Source organism: Quercus robur, chromosome 1 (genome assembly GCF_932294415.1).
Source record: "Quercus robur chromosome 1, dhQueRobu3.1, whole genome shotgun sequence".
NCBI classification, from domain to species: domain Eukaryota; kingdom Viridiplantae; phylum Streptophyta; class Magnoliopsida; order Fagales; family Fagaceae; genus Quercus; species Quercus robur.
Window position 1 is genome coordinate 28,182,320 of NC_065534.1, and position 16,349 is coordinate 28,198,668.

Consider the following 16,349-nt stretch of genomic DNA (forward strand, 5'->3'; position numbering starts at 1 on the left):
GCTCATGCGTTGTAGGTATCACGTGTATGACTTGTGGACCGTTGATCTGTTTAAATCATGGGCGTCTCTCTCTCTCTCTCTCTCTCTCTCTCCCCCTTAATGAACAAAAGTGAAAAATGTCTTCACCTCTAAGTCTATCTAGCTATTTATTTTTAAGATATGATAAACCATAGGGCATATGTTATTAGTGGGAAAAAAAAAGTAATTTTAATGGTGAATTCAAATAAAAAATTCATAACAACATGACAAACTGGATTTGTTGTAAAAATGTTATAAACGTAACACTTCTTTTATTTTATTTTATTTTTTTGCTTTCATATAATTCTAGTTTAGTTTAATCTAAGTGTATATAAGTATGAAATCACCTCTTGAAAACTTGAATCTTGACCCTTATCTCCCTACCTCACAAAAACTTATTCTTTTGGAGTGCTATTTTATTAAAGAAATGCTATATCAATAACACCTTCACTACAAATCTTACGTAGCAATAACAATTCACCATCTTAGTAGATAAAAAAAATAAATTTAGTGATAAGTTCAAATTAAAACTAATAACAATTCACCATCTATAATTTATTGTAAAAGTATTGTGAATTTAGAACTCTTCATTTTATTAATATTTGGGTAGTTGTTGTGGGTTTTTTTTTTTTTTTAAGTTTTGTTTAGGTCAAATGGTCTATTGCCTAGTGTGGGCTTCAGTATGGGCCCGTGATCCTTTGGAGTTTTTTAGTGGAAGTGGAAACAAAGTTAAGATGGACCTACTTACCAAAAAGGCCAGAAAAAAAAAAGAAAAAAAAAGTAGTTGAGATGGGGATTGCTGCCCTTGAGTGACCCACTGAATAGCACACAGAATTATGCATGGATTGGCTCTTATTTTTAGAATTGTGCAATTGGTTCTTGCGCAAGGACAAATCCCAAAAGCGAAATCAAGTTTAGCCCAATTTAAAAGATACTAGTCCACTTTTATTTTATTTTTTTGTCACTCATTTCGACATAAACCTTTCAACAAAAGAGAGTGAAAAGAACAGCTGAACAGATTCTACTCATGTGGCTAGCAGTTCGAATCCCACAGCTATTAATACAACAAACCTTACACCAAATAAATGTGACACCTTAGTCACAGACTCACAGTTGTTATGGCTTTCACACTACGATAGTAATGCTTTTAACTAGAAGCAACCAACCACATTTGCTTAACTGCACAGCCATGAAATGCAGTGCCCACATCACACACCAATTGGTTTCTATTTGGTATTGATGGAATTCAAACCCAATATTCTTATTTGACAACAAACTTTACTAACTGAACTAATTAGATCCCAGTATCCCACAACCCAAAAAAGGAGTTTAATGGCCTTATTATTCTGTATCTCGTAAATATATAATTTCTTTGAAATAATTACTATTATAGAGAATTGAATGCAATAATCAAATCATAAGTTTATAAAGGTTCAAGTGTAACTGGATAAGTAAAATACCATTCACTCATTATATGAACACTGAAAATTGATAAAGATTGCTTCTCTTATACTATTACATTTGCCATTACTTATGTAGTCAAAGTAACATATTTTGTAACTTTTTCCTTGGCTGCACATAACAATGACATACCTTGATCCACATCAGTAAACAAACCCCTTAAGAGGTTTTAAGGGATGCCGGCCAAAACAACATAAATTATTTACCTAAACCATAAGTGTGTAACTACAAGATGATTCTGCATGTGAATCTTGACCTTCCCAACTAGAAAATGAGGTGGATAAGAGACATATCTAGCAGGAACTTCTTCAATTTCAATTGGGACCCCTTATTTCAACTTTTTGCATTGATGTGGTTTCCTCAGATGTTTTTTTTTTTTCTTCAAAAGTCACTTGATTCTGAAAGCTCACATGCTTTCTTACTGTCTAAAACTGCTATACAAATAGAGAATGCTTGTAAAATTGAGAGTGGAGAACTGAACTCAACTGAATAGATCCCATCCTTGTATTGAGACAAACTGAGGAAAGGCTGATTGACTTGAACTCCTTCCTGTAAACAAGTAATAACAAATAAAATAAAAATGCGTCATTTATTGGAAGTTACCAGTATAATACAGTGGACATTAGCATTGTCCAAGCAAAAGACTAGTACCTGACAGAAAAGCTCAAATTTATCTGTTACCGAACAAGCTTTGGACGAACCCAATTTGTTACTGATATGATTCTGGTTGGCAAGAATCCGGAGTTTGCAACCCAAATCCCAACCCCCACAGTCACATGACCCACCCGATTTCCACCGTTCAATCAATGATGAAGGTCCTCCCTTACTTGGTATACTATGCACAGCACTTGGAAGTATGACTGTTGCATTGACAAGATTCTTCATACTGACAGAAGGCAGCTTCTGAACGTTTTCCCCAGTGTTGGAATAACATTCCACTCCAGGTAACTGCTCTTTTGAACCAACCTCTAACAAATCATTGTAGTGATTGCTCTGGCACCCATCCCCGGTGGCACTTCTATTGATACATTTTGGAAATTTGACAACAACAGCTGCAAGTTCATCATTTGGCTGAAAGTCAAAGGTTTGCTGATCTGCCTGCCTCAGGTCCACGGAAAACAAAACAAATTCTCTCATGCTGAATTGATCCATACAATGCTGTCTAATCATATTGGGAAACTGAGAATCAGAAACCTTCATTTGCGCAACAACATTAGAAATGTAATCCTGACCTTTGCCTTTGCTTTTGCCTCCTTGATTTATCCAACTTCCATTCTTCTTCTTAACTTGAATGGTAAAGAATGTATAAACTGTGCTGTACTCACCCTTTCTTGTAGTATTTAACTTCTTCATTGTGGCTGCAAGAATATTGCTGTCATTGTCAACAGCAAATTTGAACAGAGGCTGACCATTTTTAATTGCAACTTGCAAAAGAGCTTGGACTGGTGTATCTGAATTTAATTTCCCCGAAGGCACAGTTGAAGAATCTAATTGTCCACTGGAATTTTTGCTAGCCCTAACTGTTGTTATTGATTCCCTCTCAACTGGATCCACAAAGTGATGGCAGTTGGCTGCTTTTGGCTTCAGTAATGGGTCAAGTAACCTTCTCAGAGGGCTGGACCTGGCTCTGCTTGTATTGAGATTATCGGTGTTTGAAGTATCCAAGCAAGAAGAGGCTGCAGCTTTCTCTGAACCAGATTTAGCAACAGCACATTTAGAGTTTAACCGATGTGTATCCAAACCCTCTTTGGAGCTGGAACTTTTGCTCATCTTACCCAAACTAATGTTAAGTCGGCGAAAAGGTGAAGAGCTTCGCACTTTTTCATCTGCTACGTTGCTCACTTTCACATCCAACACCTTCAAAGGTTCATTTGTTGTATTGGTGGGCATTAAGGTTGATATTTTCTCTCCTAAATTTCTGGATTTGGATGGACTGGTTCCTACTTTAGCTGAACGTGGTACTGGGTGAGATGTAACAGATGACACGTTGACACTCTTTTTATCTACAGTGCCAGGCTGCCCTAGCAGAGAGTGTTCACTGTCAACTTCACCAGGCAGTGGGCATGAGTGTGATATATCAGAATGGACCTCTGCATGGTAATTCTCCTTAGAACTCTGTGAAAAGCTCTTTCGACTTGCTTCCATTGATCTACGACCTAACGATGTTGTCAATTCAGAAAACTGGGACACTGCAGAATGATGTTTTTGGGGGAGATCTCTCGGCAAAAGGAGAACAACAGTTTCATGCTTTCCAAAGACATCTTGGTCAAAATTATTTGGATTTGGTTCTCGCAGCTTCTCTACTCTCTTCTTAATTTCACCATCTTGAATCTTTGTCTTTTCCTTTGTGCAAATTGGGGCATTTGGGATAACTCTACTTTCTTGATCAATCTTTCGGTCGGGATCTTTTCTCCTGCACTCTTCCTTCTTGATTACCGGACTACAGAACGGCTGATCTGTTCTGATGACCTTTGCCTGCCCAAGCAAGATGCTACTCTGGGAAGGTTTAAGATCTTGAAACTTTCCAATACTTCCTCCAAATAATTTGACTTCTTGAGAATGGCCTTCTATGGAAGATGCCATTAGATGAGATTGCAGTGAAGGACGACGTGTCCTTGGATGAGCAGGAGAGCGACTCTGACCTCTGCTAGAAGGAGCAGATGATCCATCCGTCCAAAATGATGATGATGTAATACTACTAGATGGCGAATTCTGGCTACTCTCATCTGGTACCTGTTTTTGACTGTAACGCCATTTTTCAAGGCGCCCCCAGTCAAGGACCCCAACATTTAAAACTTTCTCCTGTCGGTTCTCTCCTCTCTCTAGATAACTTGGTAAATTTGACATGTATTTGACAAGTTCATCTTCTTTGGTTGCCTTCCTATCAGTCCATTGTTTTTGGAGATTATGACAAGATTTAGGAGGGATATCCTTTTCATCCCCAGTAATTTCATTATGAAGATCAGCATATGACAGTCTAGGCTGTTCAGGTTTTAACCTGTCTTGCAACTTTATACTTTGGCTTGCTTGGGGCAGTAAGGGCTTCCCAGAAGTTCCTAAAGGTTGTTGATCCCTCATATTGCTTTTAAACTCTGAATGATATTCCATGGACCTGATGTGCTCTGGGAATTCCTATGGTGGTTGCAATTATCAGTGTCTTGTGTCTGCAGAAACTTGCAAGGAATGTCCCAATTCTTTTTCAGCTTCCGATTTCAAACCAAGTTCACATAGATGCAGATGGTTCTGAAAATAAAAGGCAGAATTGTATACTATAACACAGTCCTCCAAGAAAAAGATGGGGAAATTGGGATAAAAAGATACTATAACAAAAGAAAGAAATTGACATCCACAGCTTTACATGCATCTAAAACAAAAGTTTGAAGAAAGGAGTGCCAATATGAAGGGCGACCCACTTTTTATTGATCCGTAAGTACAATTAGAAGAGTCTTCCGATATGATAGCAAATTTATACATACATATGGAATGGTCCTTTTGTTGATATACCAACAAAACAAGCAACCACAAGTAATGAAGCGATAGCAACCCCTTTAAACAAGGAGAAATTCTTAGCAAAATTAAAGGCCACCAAACATATCTAATCTCAGGTACCAAAGAGATCATGACTACCAAACCACATTTTGATGTTACACTATTTACAATGACATTTTACAGTATTAGAAGGTCTCTATGAAGCTCGCTGATTCAGGGAATTCTTACAATAAGAACAGTTAAAAAAACATATGATTAAGAATTCTTCTATCACCATGACTGAGCAGAATACGTAGCGTATAAAGTAAAGTGGCCTATTTCCAAATATAAGTGGCTAACAAATCATTCATCATTATCAGTTAATATAAATCTGATAGAACTCATAAATCATCCAATTTGAACATTCAGTATAAGCTTTTAGATTCTTCATCATCTCATAATCACAGTATCCTAACAAAATAAGTAATAGAACTTTGGACTGAAAGAGGAAAGCTCGCAAAAGAAAATTTCTTATCATGGATGCAAGTAGCTAGTAGAACACCCCCAATAAGTGTTCTTCGCCATAGTGTTCTTTTACACAATTTGTTTGATACGTCAAACCACAGAGGCCAGGCATTTTATTTTTTATTTTTGAAATTACTCAATTTACTGATAAAAAGTCTACATACAGAGATAATTGAAATCATATCCAGTAGGTTGATTTGGAGTTATGATCAGTTAGTTTTCCATTGTCCAATGGAGTTTAATCTACCATGAGAGAGATGACAAAAATGTAAGATACAAATCACAAGATCATTTCCTGTGGGAAAAAACATACTAGTAATGATTTGTTCCATGTTCTTCGCATCACAAAACACTGTTCCTCATTAATTTTACTAACCCTTCAGTCCCATCAAACCTTCAAAGTAGTAGTAAAAAATGACATGTCCATTTAAGAAGTAAAAGAGTATGACTAGAGATAGAATAGAATGGCAGAAATGAATACATGAGGCTGACCTTGACTAGTCTGTTGAAGATCCATAGTCGACTCAAAATATTGGAACTAAGGATTGGTTTTTGTTGTTGTAAACACAAGTATAAAACATGAAAAAAGTGAGATAAACCTTTTTGCTTTCATGGGGAAGAAAATGAATGAGAATTGTCAGTTCCTTCCCCACTCTACCCTTTCATCACTTTCCAATACAAAAGGAAAGACCATTGAGCAATTCTTGTGGTCACAATTTTTCTAATTGGTATTAATATTTTCCCTTTGTTTGAATTTTCAAAAGCATAAGACCGCGGTGAGTTGTCATCCACAGAGCTGATCCATTCTGAGAACCAGGTCACTCTTATACTCTAGTAAACAATTTCACTCAATGATGAAAAAAATTTAACTTGCACGGATTGAAAATTAATTGAGATGCAAGGAAGACAATTGACAATATATATAGTATAAAGACAAAGAAGCAGCCGGAGAATCAAACACCTAAAGCCAAAAATAGAAGAAAGAGGTGGTCCATGAAAGCCCATTTCAAAATCGTAAGAAAAGGCAAAATGACTTGTCATCATCGTAGTTGCTTAGGCTTAGCATCTTCCCATAACTAACGGAACAGACAAGGATCCTCGTCCTTCAGCTAGCTATTCAAAAATCCAGGGCGCAATCACTTTTTCAAATTCTTAAACACTTAGGCCTTGTTTGGCTCTCCCAAATAAAATAAAATAAAAAGGTAAGATCATGCTTCAAAAGAACCATTTTCTTTTCTTTTGTTTTCCTCTCATCTTTCCCGAGAACCAAACAGTGCACGCATGGTTTAAATGTCAAAGAGTAAGACTTTTCTCCCTCTCTCTCACTTATTCAAGTTAAAGATGCAAACTTTAGAGTTTAGAACTTAAAAATAAATAAATAAGTACACACAGAGACAAACAATGAAAATCATAGGGACTAAACATATTACAGAAATCATGGGAAGCAAAAATTTCCAGGAAAGGAAACAAAAATATTTCTGGGAATTTTGACAGTGAGACTAAGAACATAAATAGAGCATACCAGCGTCAATATTGGAAATGCAGAAGCAAGAAACCGCCATTAATGGAAGCTCCAGCAGGTCGAGGAAAAAGCAATGAGTGTCGGTGCATTGTTGGTCAGTGAAACTTAGGAAAGTGACAGAGATCAGAGAGACGAGAGCTAAAAAGTGTTTGCAGAGAGCAAAGTAGAAAGAAATAATTTGCCTCGTAATCCCAATGTTTTTTTCTTTCCAAACTCCAAAGCTGTGGACATGTTGTGGTCATGTACAGAATATTAGCAAAAAAAAAAAAAATTGCAAACCCAGAGCTTCTCAGAGGGAAAGAGAGAGAACAGAGAGTGTCTCGTGTGTGTCTGTGAGAATTTCTGGCTGGAGCTTATTTGTTTTTTTGTGCGGTGCATACAGTCAAAGCAGAGTACTGAGAGAGAGAGAGAGAGCGTCAATCGTTTTCATCAGACGGCCAAAAAGGAAGAGCGATAATGAGGTAGTCACATCAACAGGCGTGGAGGGCTTGTACCTTGGCCCCACTTTTGTGAAACTCTTTTTTTAATGACTTTGGGGCACAATTTTTTAGGATCTTTTTCTCAAGAGATCACATAGCCTGATTAGATTGGACACAGGTGAGTCGTCGGTAACGTAAAAAAGTTTGTTTCGAGAGTACGATAATAAATCCGTCATATACTTTTTTTTTCTTTTTCTTTTTTTTCATTAGTATTGATGTAAATATATTACTATTGGTATATAATAATTCATCATATAATGTTTTTATAATTATTTTTTATGTAATTTTTTTTATAATTATTGATATAATATAATATATAATTGATATATAATAAAAGTAAAACAATGATGAGTATGTTTGAAAAAATTGAGATCGTTTCTAATTTTCCATAGTAACTTACATATACATATTAAATTGTGAAACAATCAATCTAATGTGATAACAAATTTCATATTTGTTGAATTAACATATTGTATTGTTTTGGTGTACAAGAGTGGTGTCAATTATAATCCTACGTAAAAGTGACGCTGCACTAATTATAAATTATCATATCAACAATTATAAAATATAAAAATTATCATAATTGTCAATTTTTAACATTAATGACCGTAAAAAAATTTGTAGTTATAACATTTCCCTCTACCGCCTGGGTATTTATATTGTGAAAGACTTGTTAGAGATCACTAATAAAGTTTGATAGAGTGGTGGGCCTACTATTTATGTGGAAGGGTGTGGAAGGCTTGATGGGGTTGAGAACTTAGAGAAGCTGAGATTAATAGGGTATGTTAAGATATTGTCTATTGCTGAAAATTAAAAATTTATTGCTGAAAATATTGTAGTAAAATAATTTTTAAATATGTGAATAATGCCGTGAGACCTAGTTTTAAAGTTACATTTGCCAAATTCTATACTTGCGGATCCTGTGAACAGTGCACGAGATACAAGGAAAATGCAAACGCAAATGAAAAAAAGCAGTACGCAAACACACACTTACTGCATACAGTGACGTTAAAATTCAATTGTGAATTTTGTGATTGTATATTTTCATCATTTTTAATTGTAATCAATACCTTGTATGTACTGTTTTCTCTCATGTTCATTCAATCTTCTTCTCCTGTTTACCCATTTTGAGCTAGTATTTGCTGCTACATTCTATGATTCACGGATAATTGGCGTAAGGCTGACGTGGCTTTTGTGATAATTGCTAACCACTCTAAATTTTTTTTTTTTTTTTAATACAAAATAGAAATTCTACTCTATCCTATTCTAAGTGTATATATATGTCAAATTTCCTTTTAGAAGCTTGAACCCTGATCCTTACCTCCACAATCTACAAGCACTCATAATGAATCCCCATAAACAATGCCTGTGATCTAATTGCTCTCTTTAATGGGTTAAGTTTCTGTCTAGTACATTTATACATGGGGTAAATTGTATTGTTCTAGTGTCCTAATGCATTAGACAAAAGTAGTCTTTCTTTAACCAAATAATTTTTTTAGCCATTTTAAACCAAATTTAAACTACGTTTATGCATTTCCTCTTATATCCATTCTTTATAAAATTTTGACTAAACATTTTTTTCACAGTATAATCACTAACAACCTCTGTTAATTAATTTTTCTATAAATTTTTTTTTCAAAGAAACGGGGATGGAAAGAGATAATAAGTGGATGAGAAAAATAAAGAAAGCATAAAAGATAGGCATTTAAATGAAAAGTAATGTTATAGACACAAACTATTTTACTAACATTTTTACAAATTGCTGATGTGGCTTAGTATTTACCAAATAATTATTGGTAAATAAAAATGCGATATTAATGATAGCCCAAATTAGAACTAATAAGAATTTGCCACATCAATAATTTGTAAAAATGTTATAAAATAGTTTGTTGCCTGTAACATTACTTTTAAATGAAATAGAGAATATGGAGATAGTTTGTTAATTAAAGATTGTATTAAAAAATTGTTTGTTAAATAAAAAAAAAAGTTTTTTTTTTGGCTAACTAAAATAAAGCATTGATGATAATCAATTACACAAAAAGAGAGAGTATTGATGGATTGGAAATTATTGTGTACTCCTGAAGTATCATAAATGTGAATTTTCTCCTCTCACATGAATGGTGGGTCTCACTAATTAAATTCATGATGAGACCCACAATTCATGTGAGAGTAGAGAATACCCATTTATGGCACTCCGGGAGTATCTAATAATTTTCTGATATGGAGATTCTTTTATAAACTTTTTGTAAGATTAATTAATATTTTTTAAAAATCAATTACTCTTTAATCATTATAATAAATTAGAATTTTATTATGGTTAGCCATATATGAGAGCATCTCCAATAGGAGAGCTAAATACAAAATCCTTTCTACTATAGAGAGTAAACCTACAAAATAGGTCTTCAATGGACTTTCTATACCCGGAATTTTTTTTTGGCTCATGAACAGTAGCTCATCAAGTTTGATGGGCTATTGTTTATTTTTTAAATGTTTTTTTTTCTATTATAATAATCGGGTATTGAATAAAAAAATATTGGAAGATGTGTACTTGTTAAAAAAAAATAGTAATGAATGAAGAAATAATATTTAAATGAAATAGAGAATCTGTTGAAAAATATATTTAAAAAAGTGGGTAGCTAAAAGATAAAAGTCAATGCTCATTATCCAAACAGTACAAAATTTTGCCTAATCTATTGAGGATGCCATGAGAGATTATGAGTTGTAAGCTACTGTTAGACATAATTATGAGACAATATTTTGGATCCTTTTAAGGCTTTAACAAAGAATCACTGAATCACTACTGGATATCTCAAAAATATTCATGAAAAGAAAAAGACTATAAAAAAGAAAAAGAAAAAGATATTCTGCTTTTTTTGAAGCCGCGCGCGCCTGAGATCAAAACTATATTCATCATCAAAGTGGCTACTTTTGAGCTCAAAAGGAAAAAGAAAGAATGGGGAGAAAGAGAAAAGCCAAAAGGACTAGGAAAAGTAAGGCCATGTTTGGAGCATTGAGTGAATAAAAAGGGGTCTAAGCCCAAACATCATTATTGCAAGGTATATCTGATATGACATTCAGCAAAATTATAAAAAGAAAGAAAAGAAGGATGTATATCTGATTTCTTAATGATCCCATCCTTTGTTAAAAAATATCTACTTTGCCATTACATATGATTGGACATGATAATGTGGTCATTGTGGAGCTTGTCAATTTCTTGGGGTTGATTATTAGTTTTATAACACAATAATGTCCCTACTACTAGAATCAAATTGTGGAATCATTCTCTATGAACGAACACTAACACCTCAGTTGGTGCTTCTTATTTTCTTTTCCAGTACTCTTCACTACTCCTCAAATACCCTTTCATTCGTGTCTTAAAAAAAAAAAAAAAATACCCTTCCATTCTCTTTATTAATTATATTGTACTGGCTTAGGTCCGAATATATTGAAATGCGGATATGTGTCAAACATTTGTTACGTGTTCACATCTCAACAAATTTAATATACAAAAAAGCATAGAATCCAATTCTTACTCAATAATTATTTCATGCATTAATATTGTTATAGTAATAGGAAAAATGTTAATAAATGCCCTACGAGTATTGGTTTAAAAAATCTCTCTTACCATACATCAATTTTACAATTATGTACGTCTCATAAATTATAAATGGATGTCCAAGACAACCGAGCACCTGACCCACCTAGGTGTGTCCAAATCACACTTACCAACCGACCCACCTACTCGAACTGTCTGGGCCGAATTGAAAACTGTTCAATCTGACACCGATGACGAATCTCTACTTCTAGGAATTGAAATTCATAGGTCAATTGGCGGGTCTTCGCATGAAAAATCGATTCCAATTGACTCGATTAACCTCCCCTCCGAAATCTCACCGTTCATCGCCCTCCCCTCTCTCTCAAACGTAGATCCAACAAGATCTTGACCAAATTTGTCTAGATCTCACCCAAATCTTGACAAGATCCTTTGAGATCCAGCCAAATCTAGACTAAATCTATTGAGATTTAGCCAAATCTCAACCAGATCCGTTGAGATTTAGCCAGATCTTGACCAGAGACATCGAGATCTAGCCAAATCTCCACTGCCGTTGAAAGCGCTACAGCTTCATTGATTTCAACCCAAATCGATTTTCATCCATTTGAACCGAAATAGACTCAACTTGTGGTTTTGGCAATTGGCGACAAGTCAGCTACCTTGCCACTTGAAGTTGTCGGGTTGGTTTTGAGTTGGACCTGTGGATAGCCTTAGACACACCCAAAGGACCAGCCTGAACCCGTGCTGAAAACCGAATAGATTCGGCAAAGTGGCAGTCGGTGATAGATTGGAGCCTCCATAACCTAATTCTAGTGGGTCGAATCTCGATTTCTCTCCTCCAAAATTTGATCAAACCGACCTGACTGATTATCTAAGCAAACACCGGCTAGGTCTCGCCAGATACAGTGAAATCTCACTAGATTTGGTGAGATTTCCACTAGATCCGACAAGATCTAGTGAGATTTTATTGGATCCAACCAAATCAAACTAAAATCGGCTAAATTTCATCCAAATTCATGCAAGTTCTAGCAAATTCCGGTGATCTTCATCACCAATTTAACCAACCAATGTCCACCCAAAACTGACTCGACCCATTGGTTTAGGTAATCGAAGGCAAGTCTCTCCGCTTGCCAGCCGATGTGGGCGGGTCAATTTTGGGTTGAGTCCAAAACTGAACTGGTTTGACCTGTGGACACCCCTATATTATATGCCAAATAAGTGAATGCATGAAATATCTCTTTTTGATGAGCATCTTGTAAGTCAACTAGTTGACACTTTGTGATGTTTTCATTGGAGACATCAAGGCTCAAGGGTTCAAATCCCCTACCCCTAACTATTGAGTAAAAAAAGAAAAAGAAAAAAAGAACAAAAAATTTCTCTTTTCGTCTTGATCCAATATTTAAATGCAGTTAGTTGTATGGGTCACTGGCCTTAGAGTTTGAGCATTGTTCATAATTGTTAGCTCTTAACAGTTCATGGAAATTGAAAATCAGAAAAGGTTTCTGATTTGTCATACCTCTACCATTTTTCCGTACAAATTCATTTTTATTTTGGTTTTGAGAGGATATCATCATAAAATTATATATGTCTAAATTAATAAAACGCGGAAAAGTTGGGTGATCCAAATATTCGGCCATTTATTAATTTTAACCTGCTGCCTTCCAAGCATCCTTTGTTTTCTTTTTTTGTTTTCCTTTTATTTTTATTTTTATTTATTTCTGTCCCTTCCATTTTCAATTTTATTTGTTCTTTGACTCACCTTTTTGTTACAGTTAAAATCTTTTTTTCATAGACCTTGTTCAAAATGTCATGAAAAAGGAAAACAGGAGAGAGGGAAGAAGGACATTATTTTGGAAGAGAAATTATATGTCTACAACATTTTTACAATAAATCCTAAGTGACAGGTTGTTACTGGTTGTTATTCTTAAGGCAAAAAAGTAATCTTAGTGTTAGTTTCAAATTTGAATCAATAACAACTAACCACCTGTGATTTGTTGTAAAAATATTGTAGACGTACGTAGCATCTCTCATTCTAAAATGGCTTGGTTTGTTATTGCCATCCAGATGGGTTGACTCATTTTACATAAACTTGTTTAATGCGTGTCATTAAATTTAATTTTTATCCAATATTAATTTGAAATTTGAATTTAAAATTGAGTTAAAATTTTTTAATTGTTATAGTGTATTGGTAAATTTTTCATTAAATCACTAAAATCCCTAACCCTTTCGCCAAAGATTTTTTTTTAAATGTGTATTTTCTAAATTTGGATATAACTTTGGTTGAAAACTTGAAATAAGAACTGTTAGATTATATGATGTTATCATGTTAATGCTTCGATGGATGTTATTATGATATAGAATTTGTATGAAATTTTTTTATTTATAATTATTATCATAATTTATATGTTTATAAAATATAATTTTTGTTAATTATTTTGGGCCATATTTTTAAAGCAAGTTGGAATGAATCATATTTTTCATTTGTGTCACGCCCGGCCAATACAATATATATGTGTGTGTGGATGTGAAGTTGTGAACACAAAATATTTATCAAACAAAAATAGACATTATACAAACACGTTTAATAAATGGATCGCTTAGGATTGACCCATTAAATTAATATCCATACTTAACTTCTCAAAAAAAAAAAATAATGTCCATACCTCAACACAGAATGAATAAGACCTACCAACTTATTATCCTTTTATTTATCTTCAATCAATTTGGAGGACAATTATGTGATTGAAAAAAAAATTCCACTAAATGAATGGGGAGTTTTCTCAACTATTTTTGAAATTGAACTCACATCACAAAAGGAATAAGACGTGCTAATTGACCTAAGGCTGTTTTCATTAGGGGAAAAAAAGTCATAAGAAACATAAATCAAGGTAAATTTTTATTTTATTCTTTATGAATGATAAACTTATTCATCACAACGATATATACAAGATTAAAAATAACAAACACGAAAAACAACCCAATCTACTAAACAAAACTATCAAAACATTGCACTACAAGTGTACAACTTTTTATTTTTAGTTTTAAATTTTATAGGTAAATCGTGGAGAAAAGAGAGAAAGAAATAGAGTACAAACCACATCGATTCAACCAATTGCCCCCATTGAAATAAACCAAGTGACAAAACAACATTAACACAACAGACATTGACAAAAACACCATTAGCACAACAAATATAAATAATTAAGGTTAAAAAAAGAAAACTGAAATTCTTTAAAGACAGCAAAGAGACTTATATCAAGTAGAATTTTGAACTTTGTCTTTTTTTCTGTTTTAGTAACTCTGTTATTTATTATATGTGCATAAATTATCTACCATGTAAACTTGATAAGTCCTTATAATATTCTGCTAACTCTTGAGCAACCAAAAATAATCAAGAAAAGGGCATCTTTGATCTAGTGAAGCCGGCCATATCTATATATTATAAAATTATAGGGAATAAAAAAAAATTATGATATATTTTCATACATCCAGGAAGGCCTCTCTTTATTTATTTATTTTTGGTTTAGAAAAAGTCAGTCAAACTCACTCCTTTGAGAGAGCCGGAAGTGCTCTACCAAGTACCAAGACAAAGACATTTACGTATATTATTGACCAAAAGAGTAAGCGGCAACAACCAACAACATATCTTAATTTCATTATTCATCAGCGCTCACAGGTTTTTTTAATCATAGTTCAAAGATGATTAGCTTAGTAGTAACAACTAACAATCACGAGTTAACGTTAGACGTTGTAGAACTAGAGATCCAGTCAATTAGCTAATAATGTGCACAATATGGGAACGCATGAGCTGTAGCCCAGGACTAGGAGACAAATGTGTTAATTTTATTTTATTTTTAGTCTTAGTTTTTACTTATTTTTTATGTACGATTGATGATTGAGATATATGTTTATCCCCGAAAACGATTAAGTTTACTAAAGGTGCTATTCAGCATTCCAAAATGAGAGATGCTACGTCTACAACATGTTTACAACAAATCACAGGGGGTTAAATAGATCACCACAATTTTCTCAAAAAAAGAAAAAAAAGATCACCACAATATGCTTTCACATGAACTCATTTATTCTAAACACTATTCCACGTAGAATCTTATTAGTTTCACAAATCATAACAATCTAAAAATTTACATGACAATTTTTATTTGCTCTTCAAAGAACTAAAATCTGTTAACCAAGTGAGACGATGATGATGTCACTTGGATAAGTTGCACGATATCTTTTTGGTCTATTTCTTAAGTTCTTTTTGGTCTATTTCTTAAGTTCTAAATTTGACGCTTTGTTTGTTTTGGCTGTAATGTTTTTTAGAAAATGAGTTATTTTTAAAAAGTTATTTTCCAAAAAATTATCTTATTTTTATATGTTTGGTAACAATCTTAAATGAGTTGAAATATAACCTCCTAATTGCTCTTAGTATTTTGCTTATTGTAAGACAAAGTCGTTTTCTAAAAAAATTTAGTAAAAAATAATCTCTAAAAATAAGTCATACTTTTAATGTTGATCAAAAATAATTTTCATTTAATTCATTTTTTTCTAATATTACCAAACACTAAAAAATAAGTAAAACTATAACTTTTTCCTAACTTAATCAAATGTGAAGAACTGTGCTTCCACTCAACCACTCGTGCCAAAGTCTATTTCAGTCAGTTACATAGCTTTGGTCTCAAGAGTCATGTCTCAACGCATAGTGTGGAGGATAGAGTGGTTTTAGTTACAGTAACTCTGTTATTGATTAAAGTTATTGGTGCTCACTAGTAAGTCTCAGAAATTTTCTCTCAATCTTTCTCTCTGTCTCTCTTTCTTTTCTTATTATAACGTTGAAACTTGTCAAACTCTTTCCAAAAATGTACTGTTCAATTCACACTTTCCAGTTTCCACTACCTCCCCAAAAACAAATAACATATTACGCGCTTCACCAAGAGAATGATTGTGGCAATAAAGGGGTTTGAAATTTGCAAGTATGGCCTAGTCGCAATCACATGGGTCGGTCAGTTTGGATCAAATTTAACATCAATTCCCAAGTTGAAAAACAATTGTGCCATGGTTTCACAATTTTTGCCAATACAATGCAGATTCGTATGTCTTCTTTGCAATGCTTTTTAATGCAAGACGTGCCGCGTTTTTTTTTTTTTTTTTTTTTATTTTTAAAAAAGATTTAAAAAATTATTATTATTTAATTCTTAAATAGAAATCGGTTTTTCGATAACCATTCGTCCATTCGAATGAAAAGAAGGGGCACTGTTTTTAAAGAGGATCCTTTTAAAGAGGTTTAGATAAGATAATCGTTTGAACTTTGCACTTACGAATC

The 16,349-nt window shown here is 33.6% G+C and overlaps 1 protein-coding gene across 1 annotated transcript; it reads right to left on the reverse strand.

Annotated features, from left to right (window-relative positions):
* Positions 1 to 1,420: 1,420 nt before the first annotated feature.
* On the reverse strand, positions 1,421 to 7,345 carry LOC126728270 (uncharacterized). The gene is made up of 3 exons (XM_050434125.1): positions 6,995 to 7,345; positions 2,131 to 4,722; positions 1,421 to 2,028 (listed from the first exon to the last, which is right to left on the reverse strand). Exons 2-3 carry the CDS (start codon positions 4,585 to 4,587, stop codon positions 1,861 to 1,863), a joined length of 2,625 nt encoding a protein of 874 aa, XP_050290082.1. The 5' UTR covers positions 4,588 to 4,722; positions 6,995 to 7,345; the 3' UTR covers positions 1,421 to 1,860.
* Between the last annotated feature and the right edge of the window lie 9,004 nt (positions 7,346 to 16,349).

Excerpts from the sequence above, each read along its gene's own strand:
- LOC126728270 (XM_050434125.1), bottom strand. The coding sequence starts at position 4,587 with ATGGAATATCATTCAGAGTTTAAAAGCAATATGAGGGATCAACAACCT. Across the intron at positions 2,029-2,130 it reads AATTTGAGCTTTTCTGTCAG|GAAGGAGTTCAAGTCAATCA; the intron begins GTACTAGTCTTT and ends ACTTGTTTACAG.